General features: G+C 43.2%; 1 protein-coding gene across 2 annotated transcripts in view; it reads right to left on the bottom strand.

The window, feature by feature from the left end:
* The window catches only part of LOC128112301 (interferon-induced GTP-binding protein Mx2), a 29,997-nt gene that overhangs the window by 6,969 nt on the left and 480 nt on the right, over positions 1-22,548 (bottom strand). Inside the window, exons 1-10 of one of the 2 annotated variants that reach the window (XM_052741341.1) lie at positions 21,080-21,099; positions 20,791-20,917; positions 10,449-10,641; positions 9,373-9,510; positions 8,622-8,776; positions 8,251-8,389; positions 7,574-7,772; positions 4,004-4,082; positions 2,928-3,050; positions 2,380-2,521 (exon numbers count right to left, since the gene is read on the bottom strand). In XM_052741341.1, coding sequence (XP_052597301.1) covers positions 2,380-2,521; positions 2,928-3,050; positions 4,004-4,082; positions 7,574-7,772; positions 8,251-8,389; positions 8,622-8,776; positions 9,373-9,510; positions 10,449-10,641; positions 20,791-20,889 — 1,267 coding nt within the window. In that variant the 5' untranslated portion in view covers positions 20,890-20,917; positions 21,080-21,099. Of the gene's footprint in view, positions 1-2,379; positions 2,522-2,927; positions 3,051-4,003; positions 4,083-7,573; positions 7,773-8,250; positions 8,390-8,621; positions 8,777-9,372; positions 9,511-10,448; positions 10,642-20,790; positions 20,918-21,079; positions 21,100-22,548 lie in introns of those variants that run through there. The other variant, XM_052741340.1, reaches the window with a different exon arrangement.

Raw genomic sequence — 22,548 nt, 5'->3', positions numbered from 1 at the left:
GACTTTTAATATATTCAGAGTTGTGAGTCAAGCTCCACAGTTTAACCCTTGATTCTGTGAAGTTTCTGTTACCTCCAGGATCTGCTGCATTCACCAGCAGTCAGTGCCTCCCTTTCTGCCCTCTCTCCAACCCTGCAGCCCCTGCTCTGCTTCTGTCTACACCATGTATGTATTCTGAGTAATCACATACTACAGGCCACTGTGACTGGTCTGCTGGTTTTCACTCAGTATCCTGTCATCAATGCTCACCAGCCTTATACCTTGTATCTGTACTCCTTCTGTTCCTTTCTTGGGTTAATATAATCCACTGAGAGATGCTAAGAGCTGAATTGCTTCCCTGATAATGCTTGTGCTGTGGTCCTAATCACCCAGCACCTCAGGAGGGGATTACTTGCAGAGAAGGTTTTTAAAAGAAATTACTAAGTAGAAAGGAGTCTCTTAGGGTGTTCTCTAATCCACTGTGTCTTTTGTCCTTACAGGGGCTGACAAGGACACGTAAATATCCAGAGTAAAGGATTTGTGAAGACATGGGGAGAAGACACCAGGTTCAGGGTAAGAGGACTTGCATGTTTGACTTTTTTCTTATTGTAGAGGAAAAGGAGTGGAAGTGGGCATCCTGTGTTTGCCTCTCTGAGGGCTCACTGCTGTAACCCACAGCAGCTGTGCCATTTCATGTTCCCCAGCAGTGACCAGGGCTATCTTTTCCCTGCCTCTTCTCCAGCACCTGCCAGTGTCTGCCTTTCTGATTCTAACTTCCCTAGGGGCTGGGACAGGAATTATCCCTGTGTTTTCATTTGCATCTCTGATGCCCACGGGCCATGCAGCCTTTGAGTGTTTTGTTAGTCATTTGTACATCTTCTTTTTGGAAAAACATCTTTATAGTGTTTTGCCCATTTTCTAATTGGATTCAGTTGTTGTACCTTGGATTTTTAAAACTGCTTCATATTCTGGTCTCTAGGCCATCCTCTATCAGATATAATGGCAGGCACTTCTAAGTTTTGAAACAGAACATTGACTCTTCCCTGGATGAGGAAACACTACAGAGTCTATAGTGTCAGCCTCATCTGTGTTGTTGAGTACAGCAGAATGGTGGGCACAGTTGGGACATTGGGGAGTCGCACACTTTAAATAATTGTCTCATAAGGGTCTCTACAAAGGTACATTGCTACCCAACCTCACCACCTACAATAGCTGCAATAGATAGAACATTCTACTTTGTACATCTGTACTGCACAGCCAAGGATGCTGTTTTTCAAAACCTCTGGTTGGTTCAAGTCAATTTGATGTTCTCATCAAGCCCCTTGTGGGAAGACAAAGTCCCCTCCACTGTGGCAGCTTTCTCAGCACAAACGTGATCAAAGAACAGGTTTGTAGAACTTCCTCTCTGCTTCAGGTTTTGAAGCTATGAAGATGAGGTGGGGTGCTGCCTGCACTTGTATCATCCTCTCATTGTCATAAAGAAATGTATTAAGATGCCCCAAGATAAAGGCACTGGACAGGCAGCAATTTCCTCCAAGATTAAAACTTTACATTTTGGAGGGATGCTCCTGAAGGCACAGGAAGTTAGAAAGGAGATGAAAACAACTACATCCTCCTGGGAAGCTCCTTAAACTCAGGAAGTCAACAACTCAGTGACTCCAGAGTGTCCCTGAAACTAACTAGATTCACCAAGCCTTCTCCCCAAGTGTCTATAAACAATAGGGACTGCTGAGACTCACTCTCAGATAAGCCAAGATCCCAGGAAGAAGCAGAGACCAATCAAGCTTCCTGTCAGAGGCTCAGATCAATTGAACTACCCAGAACTACTTCTCCAACCTGTTAGGCTGCTTGCGTCTGTGCCCTGTGCTCCAGATTTCATGAGCCATCATCCATACTTGAGTGGGCTCTGAGATTACAGCTGTGTTTGAGTCATTTCTATGCCTGTAAGTAACTCCTCACCCATATTCCTGGAAATCAACCCAAGAAAACTCATTGGCTCACCAAGTTGGACTTTGCTGGCACCTGTACTTTGGTTTGTTGACAGTTCCCTATCTGGTGTATTTCTGAAGTTTGTAAGTTGAACTTCATTCCTAGTATACTGGCACTGAAAAGGTGGAATTTAAGAAGTTAGTAGGACATGATAGATCCATCCTCACAGAGGGTGTGTGTGCTCATAACAGATGCCAGAGAAAACTGTCTCTCATCCTTAACACATGAGGACCAGGATAGATGGTGTCATCTTGGGGGCAGAGATGGAGACCTCACTAGTTACCTGATTTTCTGGTGCCTTATCCTGAGACTTCTTAGCACCACAAAGTGTGAGTGATGGTCTCCTATTGTCTGTAACAATGGAGTGTATGATTGTTAAGGATGGCAACCCAGATTAGACAAGATGCTTACCATTTTGGAAATTTTTTTCGATGTCCTTACTCCACAATAAGAACTCGTTTCGGATCCTGTTGAACAGGCGACATTCTCCCTCCTCCACATTTTCCTCCCCTTGTACTATGGCAGTGATGTCCAGGTTAAAAGTGTTGATTTTCTGTCAAGAAGAAAAACATCAGGATCAGCAGAAATCTTTCAAGCATGGGGTCAATGTAGTAAAAGGACATGTGTGTCCTGAAGGTGGGTGAGCCACTTCCTCCTCATGGGCCCAGCAGAACAGTATTAAGGGAGGGACTTTGGGAGCAAGAAATACCTCCCTTCTTCCTCTTCCTTTGGGATCCTTAGGGAGAACTCTTCTGTCAGTGTGGATGAAATGAAAATGCCCCCTCCAAGCTCCACCTTACACTCAACCATACTCTTTATCCTGACTCCCTTCTTAACACTAAATGGACAGGAAGCATCTCTATCAGCCTTGGAGTCATGAGATCTGAAGAACACCAGAAAGAGATTCCTGTGTAGACAGTGATGCAGTTATCATGCCCAGAACAATAGACAATGCTCACTTCAATCAGGAAGAAAGTTTTCTCATTGTCATCCTCTGGTATGTCTGCACCATACTTCTGCAGTTCCTCACTTGTAGTCTGGTAACACTTCTTTATTTGATTTTCTAACAACGGCAGAGTTTTCTGAAAAGGAAAGAGGTGAATGGGACATAGAAATACAGACTGGGAATGCAAACGAGGCCCCAAGCCTGCTCTACAGAGTCACCATGACACACGGGAAGCATTCTGAAGTCCTGATATTTCCCTGGTGCAGAGCAGCACTTGAGAAACATCCCTTTATAAACAGGTTTGCCCATGCCTGCCTCTGGAATGCAACCCTGTCCACTGATCATGAGAGCAACCCAGAGATACATCCCTCTGTATTAGGGACATGAACTCTCTTCAGGGAAATGTCACAAAGCACCTTCTAGTAGCTTCTGAAATAGAGGAAATTATAAAAATACAAGACTCATAAACTTTTGTGTTGTTTTCAACAGATTAAAAGCTGCCAGGTACTGTTGTTTCAAAGGAAGGTTCCTATAACTTTGCTGTCCCCAGGCATCTCAAGGCACTGAACTCAGCAAGAATAGGCCTAGTCTATCAGCATCAAAGGGGCCCATAGAGGGTCACACAAGATCATAGTGCCCTGCCGATACCCTGATCTCCATCTACATCCTGGAGCTGCAGGAATACCTTGAAAACAGGAACAGCCCAGGGGAAGATCACTGCTGAACATCTCTCCACAGCCAGTTCTCAAGCAATTCTAGACACTTAATTCACCTTGCTGAGTATAATCAACACCCCAGATCACTAAGGTGATTTGAAACACCAGGTCAGAGAAAAGTGAACATGGCTTCTATCTGAAGAACCTGTTTGAACTCAAGCTTTTGAAATCAGCTCCAGAATGAGGAGCTCACAGCTATGCCACCTAGAACCTAAGGGTTGACAGCAGCAAGAACCAGCAAATTCCTTCTGATGCTGGAGTTACACATTCCCAAATACCACATGTCTGTGCAAAGAGATCTTGACCAGTTCATGTGCCCAGGACCCTCCCAGTCCAGGTTCAGCTTTATGAAGACACAGCCACCCAGGCTTACACAGATGTGTGAGATGAGCTCCGAGGTCAGTCTCTCTGCCAGAAGGGGCACTGTGGCCTTCCCATCCTCCAGAAGAACACTGGGGGAACAAGAGAGAGGATCCATTAGACTGAGCCAGAACACAAGTCTGCAGCCTGCTGTGGGGAGGCCTGGGCCAGTCTGGGTACTTTCAATGAATGGGTACCTTGAGACTGGTACTCATGGAGTACTCAGAGATGGTTTTGTACAATGATACAGGGGAACCAGCTAGGAGATCTACAGTGGGCTGAAGTGATCCTCCTCAGCTTATTAGTAATCAGAGTAAAATCTGTTCTCCACAAAACATATATGCATGATCACAGATATGTTATCATAGCACAATACCTCATTCCATGTGTGATACACATGAATACACATGCACATACTTCTATATGTGACACATGCAAGTATGCAACACATCGTTCAATGTGTGATGTGAGTAAACTCATACTTACACGTATCATACATTCAAGTAAACATACCTGTCCATAAAGGATGTACATATGAGTACATAAACACATATATAATACACAAGAAAACACACAATACATATAGATCCAGGTCTTTATACAAAGGCACTGACATGTATTTGCATATGTGTGATGAGCAAGTGAAGGGAGGAGACACTCTTTGGTCCAAGAAACGATTTAAGCCATGGACTCTTAAAGGCGTAGAGCTACACTATTCTTATGCTGCCAAAATCTGTGTTCAGACAATACACTGTTTTGCCTTAGGATACAAGTCATAGGTGAGTTAGAATTCTTCCTGCCTGTGAGTGACAGCTTACTCTTATTGGGTCTCCAATTTCTACACTGGTCAGTTTATTTAAACAAACTAACTGTGGTAGAATAGAAACAATGGAAATTTTGTTTTGTTTTGAGCCAGGGTCTCTCTACATAGACCTCGCTATTCTGGAACTCACTATGTAGACTAGGCTGGCTTTCAGTTCATAGAGACCCACCTACCTCTGCCTCCCAAGTACTGGGATTAAAGGCATGCACACAGGAAACTTTTAAAACTAGAAGGACCTGGAAAGATGTATTCCAAGTTCTGAAAGATCATAGCTGCTAACCCAGACTATTATATCCAGCAAAGCTATCCATTACAATTGATATAGAAATAAAAACTTCCATGATAAAAACAGATCTAGGGAATTTATGACGGCTAATTCAGCTTTACAGTGGACCTTGGAAGAAATACAGGGCTCTAGAGAAGGATAAACATAGCTAAGAAGTCACAGGGAATAAATAGGCAGTACTACAACAGTCTATCAGAAGAGGTCCAAGAATACCACAAAGTAAATGACAAAGCCAGGAGTGGTGGTGCAGGAATCCCTGTGAGTTGGGGGCCAGCCTGGTCTACATAGTGGGTTCTAGGACAGCCAGAACTACAAGGGGAAACCCTGTCTCAAAATACAAAATCAAAAACAAGCAAAACAAAACAAAAAGCAATGACAGGAATTAGCATATATCTGTCAATAATAACTCTGAATATTAAGTTCCCAATAAAGAGAGACTAGGAGATTGGATCTGAAAATAGAATCCATCTTTTTCCTGCCTCCAGAAAACACAGCTTACTATCAATGATAAGACATGACCTCAGGGTAATGGTGCAAAAGCAAATGAATCTAGGATACAAACAGGTTAGATATTCTAATCTCTAATAAAGTAGACTTCAACATAAAACTGTCAAAAGAGATAAGGGGGGATACTTTATACTTACCAAGAGGACACTGCAATCTTGTACATATAGACACTAAACACAGAACCACCCATTTCATTTAAAAATGCTATTAAATATGAAATCACAGATTGACTAACACACTCATAGGGTGTGACTTCAATACCCAACTCACACCAATAGGTAGGCTATGTGGACAAGATCTGAGCAGAGAAACATGGCAGTTAAATGATGTCAGAAATCAAATGGAGTTGGCCTAGTGGTGCACGCCTTTAATCCCACACACAGGAAGGCAGATCTCTGTGAGTTTGAGGACAGCTTTCTCTACATAGTGAGTTCCAGGACAGCCTGAGATTGGTAGAGAGACCTTTTTTCAAACAAACAGACAAAAAGGAAAAGAAAAAAGAAATCAAGTGGACCTAACAGACATCTATAGAACATTCTACCCACACACTAAAGAATACACATATACACATTCTTCTTAGCAGACCATGGAGCTTTCTCAAAAATGTATCACCCATTAGAACACAAATCAAGTGTCAACAGACACGGGACAATTTAAATACCATCCTGTACTCTATCTGAACACAACAGAATTAAGCAATATATCAGTAGCAAAAAAAATATAGACAGTACACAGACTTAAGAACACTAAAGACCACACTACTGAATGGTGATTGTCACTAGGAAGAAATATGGAAATCAAAAAGTTTCAAAAATTTTATGGGTTTCTGCAGCACATGCCTTCAATCCCAGCATTTGGGATGAGAAGACAGATGGATCTCTGACTTCAAGGCCTGTCTGCTCTACAAAGTTTCATAAAGCCTGGGCTACAGAGAGAAACCCTGTTGAGAGAGAGAGACAGAGAGACAGAGACAGAGACAGAGAGAGCAGGGAGAGAGATTGCAATAGGGACATACTTTAAAAACCCTCTATTCAATGAAACTGAAAAGCCTAAAAGCAATGGATTAAATTTTAGATGCATACAGCATAACAAAATTAAATCAAGATGAAATAAACAGTTTAGACAGATCCATAACAAGGAAAGAAATCAAAACAGTATACAGCTATACACAAAAAACTATAGCCAACAGCATACTAAATGGAAAGAAATCATATAGTTCCCACTAAGATTAGGACAGCATTTTCAAAGAGAAAGCTCTTGTAGTAGGGAGTCCTAAAGGTCTTGGTGGGATTTAAGCCATCATCAGCAAGTGTGTTTGGAAGCTCAGATCTTATCACTTATGTCTATTGTTCTCCGACCTTGGTTTTGTGTCGAGCAAGAGCCTGGCATAGATTACTGCAGGTACTGAAAAGTTGTTTATGTCATGGACTGCTAATGTGACACCTAGCATGGCTGAGTGATGTTTTTATGCCATAGCAAAGGTATGGTGAGGTTCTGGGTCTCCTGCTTTTCCTCTGCTCTGTTCTACTTGTGATTCTAGTTCCTGTGCTACTTGATTGTGGTACTTTGGAAGTCCCCTCCTCTTTTTTTTTTTTATTTTAAACTACTCATTACTCTTTAAGGACTACTAAGTGCATTTCATTTCTTTCAGGATAGATTTTTTTCTTTCTTTTCTTTTTTTGTTTTTTCTTTTTGGTTTGTCGAGACAGGGTTTCTTTGTGTAGTTTTGGTGCCTGTCCTGGATCTCACCCAGCAGACCAGGCTGGCCTTGAGCTCAGAGAGTCCACCTGGGCTCTGCCTCCCAAGTGCTGGGATTAAAGGTATGCCCCACCATTGCCTGGCTTTTCAGGAAAGCTTTACAGTTGTTCCAAAGGTGAAATCATTCTCAGGCTGTTGCACACACACAACTCATGTCAGGTCTTCTTGACAAGCAATTTTCACTACATAGCACAGTATGGCAGTGGTACCTGAAGTGAGGGTGCTCCTTGAAGAAGGCTTGCTCCTTCTCAAGGGCCTCAGTCAGGCTCAGCTTTTCCTGGATGTCCTGCTGACCCCTGCACTTGACTATCATGTAGCCCTTCTTCAGGTGGTACACCAGGTTCCGCACCACATCAACAACCTTGTCTTCAGTTCCTCTGTCCACCAGATCAGGCTTGGTCAAGATCCCTGCAGGACAGACACTGAAATCAGAGGAAACACACCAAGAGAGCAGGAAGTGTAGCTCTCACTGGTCAACAGGATCCCATCCTTAGATGAAGCCCACAGAAATCATGCAGGGTGGAAGCCCATCCACAGAGATATGTGTAGGTGGCCTTTTGAAAACAACAAAGTCCTTTGATTAGCTGCAGGCTCCTTCCTGGCACTTCTCCATGGCCACTATCCAGAGAGACAACAACCGTTCATCCTCACACACTGTAGACCTTACCATGGCTCCTATGACAGTGAGTCTCAGCAAATATGATTTCCTCCCCATGCTTGCCCAACTATGACTCCTCATGTCTTTCCTACCAGGGAGTTAAGATGAAGGGGTCACTTCTTCCCACCTCAGTGGGATCCTGGGTGTGTACTAAGATTGGTCCATCTGGATCCAGGGGATGTGTCCTCACTGGCAAACCAACACCACTGTTACCTCCCACTCTCCTACCTATGGTCCTGTCCCCTTCAGGGTCCACCTCCTGAGCCATGCTCAGTGCCTCCGTGGTGGCGATGTCCACATTACTGGGGACCACCACCAGGTTGATGGTCTCCTGTTTCTGGATGTATGTCTTGATGAGTCTCTTGATCTGTAAGAAATAAGATGGTGAGTCCTAGTTATGAAAAGAGGATCCAGAGTGAGATGCTATGACCATCCACTTGCTTCAGGCCATGTCTTCCATGGACTGCAACCCTCTGTAGTAAATCCTGGTCATCCAGTCTCACTTCCACATCCTCAAGGTCCCTCTTAGACATAGCCCTGGTCATACTTCAGTGCCCCATGCATCCCAGTGTAGGTCAGAGTGGAGTCTAGAGTCTCACCTGGCGTCCGATGTCTGCGGGCTGATTGCCTACAGCCACCCTGGTGATCCCAGGCAGATCAATCAAGGTCAAGTCTGGGACATTTGGGGAGCTGACATCCAGGCTAATGAGCTTATCACTGATCCCCAGTCCTTCCCCAGCAATGAAGTTCTGACCTGGAGAGGAGGAAAAAGAAAGTGTAATCAAGTTTGGTTGGGTGGATTGGGGAGACTAGAGGGAAGATGGAGGGGATCTTATTCCAGGGAACTCTGGGAAAGCATGCCTTGGCTATGCAGTGACCCAAGGGGATCTTATATAGAAACTTGGATTGGTCCCTAACAGGTCATATTTTGAGCTTATAGACATGCTGGTAGGTGGAACCATGCTAGAGGAAATAGGTCACTGCAAGCAGGTCCATATGTCTTATTTCTGGTCCTTTCCTGTGGCACTCTGCTTCCTCTCTGTCACCACTTGCTCCTGTGACAATAATGTTCCTCCCAGGATCATAGGGAAAGGTGACCATAGACAAAAACCCTTCTGAATCCAGGAGAGAACTATGTCCTCCTGAAAGACATTCTGCCAGGTACTGTCCCAAAGCCACCCAAAGGAATGCAAAGCCTCTTCTGTCCTGGGGTCCTGGGTGGCAGTCGGTTTGAAGGGGTTTCATTTTCTGTGCTGGAACAAGGTCCTGACACAATAACTCAACACTTCTCCTCTGACTCCAGGCAGTGTTGACAGGCAGTCAGAGGATAAGAGACAACAAGACACCAACCTTTGTTGATGGCATCTTCCACCTGTGAGGGATCAGAGAGTTCCAATTCGATGTCATTATAGGTGACCTTGCCTATCCACTCCTTTCCCTGCTCCAGCTTCTTCAGTTTCAGCACCAGAGGGCATCTGGTAACGATACCTAGGAGATGAGGTCCATATTAACCCAGTGGTCTGGTGAGCACAGTGTCTTATAGGGCCTTAGACTAACACACTTACACACACTCATCTGCTGAGACTCTGGTAATGGAAACATCTGGCCTCACTCTCATGCTGTCTCTCCAGTATGACCCCAGGTCTATATTCTTGGATTAGGAACCCAGGTCATGTTTATGCATTTGGGGTAAAAGCCACCAACCACTTCAGGCTGCTTCCTCCTAGTGTGGCACCCTCAGCTCTGTGGGGACCCTGGTGGAACCTTTAATGTACCAGACATCTCCCACCAGCCCCCATGCATCCTGGTCACCATCCCTCAGGCCACTTCCTCATGCCCCCTGATATGATCTCCTTCCAATTCCTGCCTATCCAAGGTATTTCACTGGGTCCCTGGAACACATTCGCTTTGACCTCTTCCTGAGCACTCAATGACCATGCCAGTCATGGAGTTTAAGCAGCAGCACTAACCAGGACACCAATCTCTTCTCCAAGGGGAATGGTCACCTCAAAGAAAGGAGCTAGGGACCTGACTCACTTAGTCATCGCTTCTGCAAACTGCAGGTTTTAGGTGACTCTTGAAATGGATAATGGGACAGTGCAATGGACTAAAGCTGCCCCCACCCCCCAGCACATAGGCTCAGCCCCAACACCTACAGTGACTGTTGGATACAGAGCCTGAAAGGAGGTAACTTAGGCTGAAGGAAGGCTTGAGAAGCTGCATGGGTGGAGCCCTAACCACTGAGACTGGTGCCCTTGTGAGAGGAGGAAGAACCTGCAGGGCTGCTCAGGGGAAAGTCTGCCCACAGTCAAGGATGAAGACCACCTTGACCTTTATTCTGCCTTGTGCCCAAACTGGGATGGATCTGTTTCTATCTTTGAACCCCAGGTCCACAACCTAGCAAGGCAATAAGCATGAGCTCTCACCACTGCCTCTGGGGAGGGCCACTCCTGACAGTGCTTCCAGCACAGAGCTCTTCCCTGAGCTCTGGTCCCCAATGACTGCAATGGCAGGCAGGGCCAGGTCCTGCTCCACACCCAGGGCCCGCAGGGAGTCGATGAGGTCAATGCAGGGCCGCACCTTCTCCTCATACTGCCTGCAGAGGTTGTTCAGGGACTCCTAGATGAGGGCAAAGAAGAGTGAGTTTATGCTCCATGGAAGTGCTCCTGCAAAGACTGCTGAGTTCGAGGATAATGTGCATGTTGTTAGAATTCCCAAGAAATGGGCCGAAATGTATTTGAAGAAACACAAAACATTGCTTCTTCTGTGTTGATGACGAAAAAGTCAGGATCCATGTTGTTGTGTATTGCTTTCTCCCAGGGTCTATGGAAGATTCTAACAACCAGCTGACGATCTAATCTGAGGGATATTCAATGAATCTAAGCACACTGAGTTCTTTAGTCCATTCTCTTTATTCTTCTTAATCTATTCCATCTACAAAGCTTCTTCTCTGTTCTCATACTTAGCTCCTCTCAGTTCCTTTTTCTTTCAGTCCCTTCTGCTGTTCGCTCATATCTATCTAGTTCTCTCCATCTTCATTCTCATCTTTGTTCTTCTAAATCAATTCCTTTCCATGCTGTTGTTGGAACCGGTATGTATAACCAAGCAGTAATTCTTTAACAGTGCCATTCCAGGCTTAAAGTTTTCAGGGTCACAGAGAGAGGTGATAAGGATCCACACATAAAGCAATTGTCAGCTTCGATTAACAACCGGAAGGGGGAAGTGACTAAGGGGAGTTCTCTGGCAAGGTCAACTAAAGGCTAAGATCAATTAGGGAATTCTAAAAAGTAATTTAAGTGCTCAAAATATAATCTAGAAATGGCTAGGTAGAATGTTAGGGGTCTATAAATGCCAATAAGTCACTAGGAAAGTAAAACTGTCTTTATTTTCTAAAGCACCATTTTTTTCCCTGCTCTTCCCAGCTGCAGCCCTGGAAGGGCAAGGGACATATGCTCAGTTGCTAAGCAACCTATGCCAGAGCTTGTAGCATTTGGTTAGTAAGAGCACTTTTGCTTGGAGTAATTGCTGAGGAGAAAATCTAGGAATAGCATCTGGCTGAGGAGGATTAAAATTTAATTTGCACAAGAATTGAAGCTTGACACCTATCATCTGCTTGGCCTTGCCAGAAATCTCCTTTGGTCAGTGGGAAATAATTACCTTAACTCAATAACTAGCAAGTGGCTAGAACATCATCCCAGAAATGTGAGCAGTAAATCTCTTAAATTATCGTCTTGTGTAAATAACCTTGGATGAAGGTAAAGAGTTGAGGATTTAATTGTTAATGGTCATTTTCTCTTATCTGTAAGTGAGATGAGCTAATTCTTATCTATGTGCACCTTGTCCTTGGATAAAAAGATATCTTTGTTGAAATACTTTTGTCCGGAGAATGGCCCTGGCCAGATGTAAGCTAATGAAGAATAAACACAGCTGGGGACAGTTATCCAATTACCCCCAAATTATAGGGGAAGTTTTGTCTATAAGATTGAGATGCAGTCATGAGATTACATGTACACATAATATGGAGATGCATGGTAAATGGGGAGAATCATAGCTGTTATTGCACAAGAAGTTTACAATAAGAAACAGCCAATTCATTTAAAAGGCAGTAATTCCATAACATCTTGCATGATGGTTTCCTCTAACAAAACCCTTAGTTCTGATAGGTTGACCTTCTGGACTCTAGTTGTCACCTGCTGTATACTCACACACTCTTTTGCTACCAAAGCTCTCAATAAATATTCCTGGCCCAAGGACCTAAGGTGCCGCATATTTCTGATTATCAGAGCTGGACCTGCAAAGGTGACCTCAGGTTCACTGTTGCCAGAGAAGAGAAGTGACATGGGTTTTCAAGGAGGAAGTAAAGCCATTCAATTTCCCTTGTTCACAGTTTTTATAGGGCTATGGCAAAAACTGGACAAAGGCTGAAGTAATCTCTGTGGAGAGTGAACACTAATTCTCTGGACTTAATGAGCTGAGCCAATGGCAGGCCAAACACTCTATGCATGTCCTTTGGCCCAGCCAGGGAGATGATCGTGCACTGTGCATGCTCTGCCTGCCTAGTTAGAAGTAGTTGAAGCCCCATTCTATCCACTTCTGACTCCAGCTTTGATCCTGACAATCCCCTAGCTATTGGTTTTCTTCCAGTTTTATTACCAGCCTCTGAGACACACACACACACACACACACACACACACACACACACACACACACACACCTTTGCAGGTGTTATAGTTGTGTTATTATACTGAAATCTCTTTCTTCTGACATTAGTCAGCTTGTAACTTTACCATAGCAGAGGACTCTATCACTGCCATCAAGATGTTACTGCAGTCTTTCTTGGTCACCTCATATTTGACTTCTCTGTGGGGTGGTCAGAGATGGTCTCCCAAGTGCAAACTTCTTGTTAGAAGCTATGCTGATGTACAATTTACTGTGCTACAGTTGGCCTCTTTAGAAGCCAGAATACAAGAAGGTCAGTCATGCCCTACATATATATGCCCTCAAGGGCTTCCTGTGAGCCTGCTGGCCTGTGTCACTGGAGCCCTCCTCCTTCTCCTATATGTATGGCATGCTTATCTCATAGCTAACTCCAAGCCCTCCCACGCATTTTCCACAGTCTTTAGACACCATCCTTTTAATCCTTAATCCCTCTTTTAACCATAGCCTATTTTCACTGTGACATGTGTGGGCAGCTTGCAGTTGTCACCCTGGGCCATTTTCCCCTTTCTACTTACTGCCTCTTTACCATCTTACTGCCTCCTTAATGACACCATAACCCAAAGGTTGATGACAGTCAACAAACTTCAGGTGCAGGATACACAAAAGAAACAACATTAAGGTCCATTGATTGTCATAGGTGTTCATAGGTGTGTGGATTAATATCAGGGTCTTTAATTTGATTCCATTGGTCCACATGTCTGTTTTTATGCCAATACCAAGGCCAAAATGATTCAAAACTAGTTATAAACAGGAGGCATTAGAAGTAGTCAGAATATGACACCTTACACACAGAGGGACAAACAGAAGCTTGACAGCTTATCAGAAAGAATGGAAGTATGCAGACAGTGGGGTGGCACTTGACAAAACATCTTGACAACTTGTTTATATCTCCACTATGAAAAATGTTTATATTGTTGACAAAAATGCTATGAACCTAGATTTCTATACCCAGGAAAAATATCTTTTTGAAATGAAGGCAAGTTGGAAGCTACATCACCATGGAGAACTGGCAGTGAGCACTGGATGCCTGGAAATTAGTATATCTTTGGCCAGCAATGTGGCCTTTACCTCCCAAGCTGCAAGAAACTATGAGATTTATTTATTTATTTATGCTTTTAAGAAGTGTCAATTAAATTACAGCTCCATTAGAAAGGAAGATGAGAGTCTGGCTTAGTGGTAAGTGTTGGATAGGTCACTGAGCATTTTGCCCATATCTTTCCCATCCTTACAGTAAAAAAAAATTATACAAGTGCTGTATTATCACTAGATAATCATAATTTAAGTGGAAAACTAAGACTTGGAGAGTTAGTTAAGCTTACCCTGGTTGAAATGTGACAGTTTAGGAGTCAGATAACCTGTGTCCTACTCTGAAATTCCCCGGTGCTGTTCTCATGAAAATCAGAAGATGATTATTATAAACAGAGACACAAAAATTATGGCAAAATACAGACTTTCCAGACAGAAAACTGAACAAATTATCCCCAGCACATCCACACTGCAAGAATTGTAAAAGGCGTTCTGAGCACAGAAGGAAAGTGAGAGGAGAGGAATCCTAAATCCATATCATGGTTCTGACAACACAAGTGGTGACGGGTACAGATTTCTTATGACTTCACCATCCTTAAGTGATACCTGAGCACAAACAGGGGCAATGCATTGTGGGGTTTCTGGTTAATGGGTAGGAAGACCATGACAGACAGGATGGAGGCCAATAGCAGAGAAAGGTTCTTACACCACATAGGAAGTTGTTATTCTGTCCCTCATGGATAGACTTATTGCGTTTATTAAGGGTGAGCACTACAGACACTAACAAAGTGAAACAGCCAGAAGAGTATATTATATACACTGCTAAAATACAGATGTTTAATCCTAAATGTGGAAGAATATAAGGAAAAGGGGGAGGAAGAACAAATGCTTCACATAAAGACCTGGTACAATCATATCTGAATGGAATGGCAGAAGTCATAAGGCCAGCATAGCTGCTTGACAAAAATCCAGCAAAATAGAGCTGCATGATGGCTGCCATGCCACCTTTGGTTTTCACCTCCACCAGTTTCATACATGAGGGACTTTAATATTTGTACATTTGGGGATAATGGATTGATGGAAAATTTCTAATCATTTACGTCTTCTCTCAGGAATGCTGCTTTTAAGCTTCCCCAGGACAGTCCTGACCATACTATCCCTCCCACAACCTGCTCCTTTAGGGAGATATCCTTATTAATTTGAAGGTCTTCCTTATGCTTTGGAGGTTGTGACACATAAAGAAGCCAGAGGTCTCTTTATGAGGCTATAAGACATTTTTGAAACATCTATCCCTGTACTTACACAGGAACAAGATACTCAAACCAAAGTAAACTTAAAAAGGTCAACAAGATTCAGTGGACTAGAGGAGTTGGCCACAGTTCAGATTACAAGCCTCTTCCCACTATACACTCAGACAATTACATGGCATACAACTCTGTCATACACAGAGACATATTGATGAGCAAAGTGTAGAGTGGAAAGATGATAAAAGTATGAGGTGTCAAGACCTCCCTTTCTTAGAAAAGTTAGCATATGCAGAGCCACTCTGATGTCATATGACCAAAGAACAACAGAATGACAGGATTAGACATAAAGACAAATTCTATTAAGATATAAAATATAAACATTGTATTATGCCAGAATTTGAATAACAACTGCAGCAGCTTTAGAGTGAGGCTTTTTCCTTAGCTTTCTGACCACTAAGAGTTAATAATGGCAAAAAGCCTGAGGTGGCTTGAAGATTTTGTTTTGGTCTAATGTCCTTGAAGCAACCAAAGCTACAAGCCTGAGAACAGGCTCTCCTATGCCTCTGGATTATTAAAAGTTTGTTTATGGTATTTATGAGTAAAAATGATAACTCTATTTACTGATGATATCAAAACTTGAGGGAAAATGATTGAAAATAATAACTCTACTCTGTCAAGGTTTATTAATGATGACTAATAATGGACAAAAGGAAGTGAAACACATGTCCAAAAACAAAAGTGATATGATCTATGTGGTGATCTATTGTATACCCTAATAAAGCTTGCCTGAGGATTAGAGGACAGAGTCAGCCACTAGATTAGACATAGAGGTCAGGCAGTGGTGGCATACACCTTTAATCCTAGAACTCAGGAGGCAGAGATTCATTTGGATCTCTGTGAGTTCAAGGCCACCCTGGACCACACATGTTTTTACATCAGGAAGTGATGCCTGGGCAGAGAAAGTATATAAGGTGTGAGGAGACAGGAACTAGAGGCTTTTTCAGGCTGAGGAGTCCTAGAGGTAAGATGTGGCTGTGGCTTGCTCTGCTGCTCTGATCTTTCTGCTTTCACCGTGATATCTGGCTCAGGGTTTTTTATTATAAGGCCGTTTAGTATTCAGACAACATCTAGTATCCAACTTGTGGGGCATGAACTTACAAAAAAGCCACTTTCCTGTGGCCTTGCAGTCCCCAGCTCAGGCCCAAGCTGCACATGGCCAGAGTCTCCACCCCACATGGGCCAGAGTCCCTACCCAGCTGGCTATGTTTTGATTCAGCCTCTCTGCAGCAAACTCCATAGGTTTTTTGTTTTGGCTACAAAAACTACAGGAGTTAGCCACTTTCTCATACTTCCCCCAGGCAGATGGCTGGATCTTTTGCTTCTTTCCCCTTCTGGTGGGTTTTGGCTTTCTCTGGAACCCTTCCTTGGGCTGCTGCCACACTGTAATCTGAATCTCATTGTCAGCAGATTTGGTGAATCAATTGAGATTTCTTAAATGGAGGAATTAGTTAAAAGAAAGATCCCCCACACACACATTAAAAAATGGGAAACAGTTTCACAATGGACGGTGTTTGGTCTCTGTTTGATAATACTATTGAAGGACTGAAAATGGAACAATTAAATGAGAGGATAATTAATGTTGATGGGATAGATGTAATGTCAATTATAAATCTTACTTGTTTGATCATTTCTGTTTTGTCATTAAAAAAGTTGGTTATATGAGTGCCAAGATAAAAGTTTTAGAAAAACTTGTTAAAACAGATCATAGAGATATTCAGACCCAGACAGAAGAATTTAAAGGTGAACCAATGTCAGCATTGCATTAAATGGTTACAGACAAAGAGCCTAAAGCTCTCAAACAGTCACCCTTAATCTATCCAGTAACCTTACAGGAACTGTCAAGTCTCCAGGCTGTGTATGAACTGATTAGTCTTCAAAAAGATGATGGGACCCCACAACAATGATTTCACATGGCTATTACACTGACAAACACCACCCAAAGATCAGTGTGGACTACAAACTGCTCAGGACAATATTGAGATGGCTAAGTGAGATGATACAGCCTCACAGACTACTCCAGTCAGGACTTGACCATAATCCTAAATTTTCTTTGTGTCCTCATAAGACTACCAACACCCCAATCAGCAGGAAGTAGCCTAGAAAACTATGCTCACATTCCCAAAAAAATGGATTATGGATATTTGTCTTTGTTTAGGGGTTGGTTAAAAATTGTTATTATTCATAGTCAAACTCTTTCTAAAAGAAGAAAGGGAGATATAATATAGAAATGTATTATATAGAAATGATAGGGAAAAAATGTAGATTATTGAATCTGCTCTAAAAAATATAGAAATGATGGGATGAAAGGGTAGATTATTGATACTCTGAAAAGAAAAAAGATAATATAGATATAATAAGATAAAAGGTAGATTATTGAATCTACTCTGAAAATAAAAAAAGAGAATATGGATATGATAAGATAAAAAGGAAGATTTTTGAATCTACTTTTAAAAAGCAACTGCTAGTTTTAAATATTTTACATTGGATTGGATTTTTATATATTAGATACAAATTTTGTATATTGATACAAATTTGAGATTATTTTTGTTAGAACATAGTGTACATACATTCCTACTCTTGTTTAAGGTATTGTACCTGTACAGCTCATTTACCAATGTAATGCAATTTTCTAGTCCTTGAAAGTTATTACCAACTATTTAGGGCAATAAAGAAATACAGGTTAGTAATTAGTTATTACAATGAAACTTGTAATCATATAAGGTATGTTTTCAGGGTCAAACAGAGATCTACAGAATATGGCCTTTAAGATGTTTTAATAACATAGATTCTTTTTTTATGACAACAAGACATGTCTGCTCCTGGCAGCACCAATCTACTTCATAGAAGATGGTGGGCCTTGAAGAAACTCCTTATGGAGTTTACTTTCTTTGTGGCAAAAGTTAGCTACTGGTAAGAAAATGCCCTTGCCTCAACTGCTGATAGTATGCTGTCCAAAATGGACAAGGATGACACAAAAGAAAGGACTGCTGAACCTTGTTACAACAAGGTAGGAAGGCCCTTCAGAAAATTCTGCTTCACAGATGAGTCTGGCACTCATGCTAGGCTTATAGGCTGAAGATGATGCCCCAACTTTGCAGAGAAACCTTGGATGACTATTTACCAGCTGTTTCTGTCATTTCTCACATTTTTGGAAGTCACTTGTTTGCACTTTCTGCTTACTCAGTTAATATTATTTCCTTCTTGGGTCTCTGAGGGAGTTGAAGATTAGATAGTTATAGTTACAGTTTATAGTTATACTTTTCCTTGTTAACAAATTCAGAAAAGAAACTCACTAAAGAGGTGTAAAGTGCATAAGTTGAAAGACATCAAAAGATAGTTTGCAGTTGGTAATACAAGTTAGGATAGAAAGCAAATTAGGTACAACATTTTGGACCCACCAAAATAGGATAGTTGACAGAGCATTTTCTCTGAATTTGTCAAATATTAATGGACTAGACATTGTTCATGTAATTCTTGATTGTATACATTGCATATACTTACTGTACTCATTGTATATAGTTTTTCCTACATTAGTTATAACGTTCTTTGACTATTTCAGACAAAAAAGGGGGAAATGTGGCGATATATCGTATACCTTAATAAAGCTTGCCTGAGGATCAGAGGACAGAGCCAGTCACTAGATTAGACATAGAGGTTAGGCAGTGGTGGCACACACCTTTAATCTTAGCACTCAGGACGCAGAGATTCATCTGGATCTCTGAGTTCAAGGTTACCCTGGACCACACACACCTTTAATTCCAGGAGGTGATGGCTGGGCAGATAAAGATATATAAAGGGTGAAGAGACGGGAACTAGAGGCTTTTTCAGGCTAAGGAGTCCTAGAGGTAAGATGTGGCTGTGGCTTGCTCTCCTTCTCTGATCTTTCAGCTTTCACTCCAATATCTGGCTCAAGGTTTTTTTTATTATAAGACCAATTTGATTTTGAACAACAGATCTATGTTTTGGAACATCATGAATGTAACCTTGTTTACAAAATTCTGTATAAATAAAGAAGCACTCTGGCTGCTAGTCAGTCAGGCTGCAAGATTCACCCAACCATCATGCCTGGCTCATTCCTTCCCCTGACAATTCTTGACCTCCTCTGCAGGGACCTTTCCAATGCCAGGGATGGCTCCCGGCAAAGAACAAATAGCAAGAGGTGTTTTCCTCTAAAAGCAGAATATTAAATATAAATGGCATCAATTCTGCTTCAACAGGCAAAATGGCTCTAAAATCGAACTACAAAGTGGGAGGGTGGAAGGCTCTTGTCCTGAGATAGTGATAAAGTTGTAGCTGAGAGGGTGTGTATCTCACAGAATGGAACAGGGCATTAGTGGAATACAACATCTAACACCAGGTCATCTGGGGCTTTGTTGCTAACAATACTCCCAGGAGGTGCAAGAGTCTCACCTGCTCCTCCAACAGAGCACACCTGTTTAATTGCATGCCTCCAGCCCTAGGTCTCTTCTCATAACTGAGGGTACAGAGGAGGATGTGCTGCTACTGTGGGCCTGAAAACACTAAAATCAGAAACTCAGTCCCTATCTGCCTAGAAATTGTCCTGAGAGACCATAGATAGCCTGTCACCTGGAGAGAAAAGGCCAGTTGCTCCTAAAGCATGTGAGTGTGAGAGTATATAAATTTAGTTCTGATACATGCTCCAAAGACCTCCTGGTGAAGGTGTGGTCCCCAGATGTTCTTGGAAATTGGTGGGATTGGAAGAGTTGGGGACCTCTGGGAGGGTACAGATCATTGGCAGCATGACCTTGAAATGAACTTGGACCCTGGTCCTTCCTCTACCTCTACTTTTCCCCAGACATTGGACATCAGCTTTGTTCCATCATGCTATGCATCACAGGCCTAAAACAATGGCACATAGTGGGAATGGGATGTAATTTCTCAAGCTGTGAGCCAGATAACCTTTCCTCCTTCTAAGCTGATTCTTTTTGGAACTTGGTCACAGCAATGGAGAACTGACTAGTGCATTGGGTTGAGTTCTTTTTGCCTCTCAATCTGAGGGTTATATCCCTTCAAGAAGGAAATAGAGAGATTTAGGGAGACAGAGAGACAGTGGTCCTTCTCATTGCCTGTGACCTTTGACACTGTTGTTAATACTATATTTAAAGTGTTGAGCTTTACTTAGACAATGGAGAGAGCCTGAAACAGGCAGCCAGGTGGCCCAATGTCTCAAACAGGGAGTAGAACACAGTTCTATGTACCAGAAAGAGCTGCTCTGACTTCTCTCAACAGCCATGCTGAAGATCCCACTTTGGAGATGGAAAACCACTGCTGAAGGGGGGAAGACCCCTCAGACAGCTGACTGGGTCAGGCTGAGACCAGGCTGACAGGCCTACTTCCAGAGAGTACATTTGTTTGCCAGCAACACTGGATTACAGCTCTATGAAAACAAATCCCAAGTGGCTTCTCCCAGGAGATAGTGTCAGTGAGTCCTGACAGTGTAGCTGAGGACTGAGCCGTGGTATGGGCAGGGGACAGCACCAACCTCCCAGGGCCCTGCCAGACATTAATGATACCATCTCTCCCAGAACAAGATGGCATTCCATGAAGGACCAAGGAGGGTCATTGGTCTCAACTTGGCCCAAGCAAAGTGAACAGTAGACCCGTATCAACATCCTGCCCCAGGAAGGTCAAGGAAGCCACCATCTGCAGGGGATGTGACATAAAGCAGCAGCCCTCAGATGGACATGGGTCATACCTGGTTTTTCTCTCCTAGGTTAGACTCTCCATTGGTCAATGGGTCACTGGATGAGGCTAAGAAAGTAGAGCTTCCGATTTCTTCTGTACTGAGGACCATATTTGATTTCTGCTTCCTGTTGGGTATTCTGTTGGAAATGGGGATTATAAATTAGAAAGGTTTTAAAACCAATTTTCTAGACTTTAGCTAAGATTGACACATATCAGAGACAACAGTATTACAACCTCCATTCCTTCCCTACCCACCTCAGGGGTCTATACTTCCCATCAACATCACCCTATCATCTCACCTTATAGAGGCAGGTGTTTATTTCTGATGTGGACGGGGATCGTGAAAGGGGAGTAATTCTAAATGCACTCAGGGAAGCTGTTAATCTAGAACATTCTTCAGACACAGCTCTCCTTCCCCTGCTTTGGAAAGACCTCATATTACAAGGGGTCCCAGGCTCCATAGTGAATACCCTTTACTCTCAGATTGACCCTCATCTATTGGTTCATGGCTTTCTTGGGTAGTCTCACTGCACAATCAAGGGATATCACTGGTCCCCAGGCTTGTGCCCCATTACCAAAGACTCCTAGTGACCAGTCAAAAAAGGATAAGGGAGTCTGTTCCTTTTCTGGTATATAAGCCCTATGTTCTGTCTGCAAATCACAAGCATGTACAATTCTCCTGAATCACCTTTGAGACTTGGTGGATTTCAGGAACAGAGCAACCTCAAGGATCACACCCTCCTCTGTTCATTCAGTGCCATGGGCAGCCAGCTGCACTGTCAACCTGAGGTGAGTGCATCTACCCATCTAGATCTTGGTCCAGTCAAGCACAAGCTGCTCCCAGCACTAGATCTACCCTAATTTGCAGGGGAGCTACAGGATACCCTGCTTCCTGTCTCCTCACATCCTAACTCTTTCACACTACAGATCCCATTGCACAGAGACCATCAGGACAGCTCCACCCCATTTCATGCAGACTCCTGCCTCACTGGAAGTTCAGGGTCAGGTTCACACAAGTAACCAGGTGTGGTAGGCTCTAAGCATTCCTATCCAGGCATACCTGTGCCCATTTGTGCTGTCCTTGGGGTGGTTGGCTACACTTTCACTCTATAGTAGGCAGTGGGCATTTGCCAATGGCCCTCATGTGTCATATACCATTTATTATGGACAAAGATCCTAATGGCAGGGTTCCCCTGGGTTTCTGTCCTGATAGAAAAGCATCCTGAGCCCAGTTGGAAACAAGAGCAGCATGGGAATAGGATTCAGCCCTTTCACTGTGAGAACCCCTAACCACCCGCTATCCTGCCTGTCCAGGAGTGGAAGCCTTCCCAGGCCTGTCAGGGTGTTACAGTGCCTGTTGAGAGACTCAAGAGCCCTTTCTTCTCCCAGGTTCATGCCCTCCATGTCCCCCCTGCAAATGAACCTTTGAAATGGAAGGTCTGTGGGACACCCTGCACTCTGAGCAGAGGTAGGTCTTCAGACCACCCAGGACATCTGTCTGGGGACTGGGTAGACCCTTGGTATGTACATTTCTCTACACAGATCCTCTGTCAGCCCTTCCAGCAGGGTCCCCAAAGGAGCCTCCTGCCTGCATTTCTTAAGGCATCCTCCCACCCCTAAAAAGAGACCTCTATCTGCTTTCCCATGGGTTCCTGGCCATGCAGCAGGGGATCTGAAACCTCTCTTCTATTCCTTAGCCCAAAACTCCAGATATCCCTGAGACCCCACACTCTCCTGCTACCTCCAGACAGACATATTGGGATTTGTG

This window comes from Peromyscus californicus, unplaced genomic scaffold, assembly GCF_007827085.1.
Source record: "Peromyscus californicus insignis strain IS unplaced genomic scaffold, ASM782708v3 Scaffold_16__1_contigs__length_79575227, whole genome shotgun sequence".
NCBI classification, from domain to species: Eukaryota; Metazoa; Chordata; class Mammalia; order Rodentia; family Cricetidae; genus Peromyscus; species Peromyscus californicus.
This window is presented reverse-complemented; position numbering and strand designations above follow the sequence as displayed.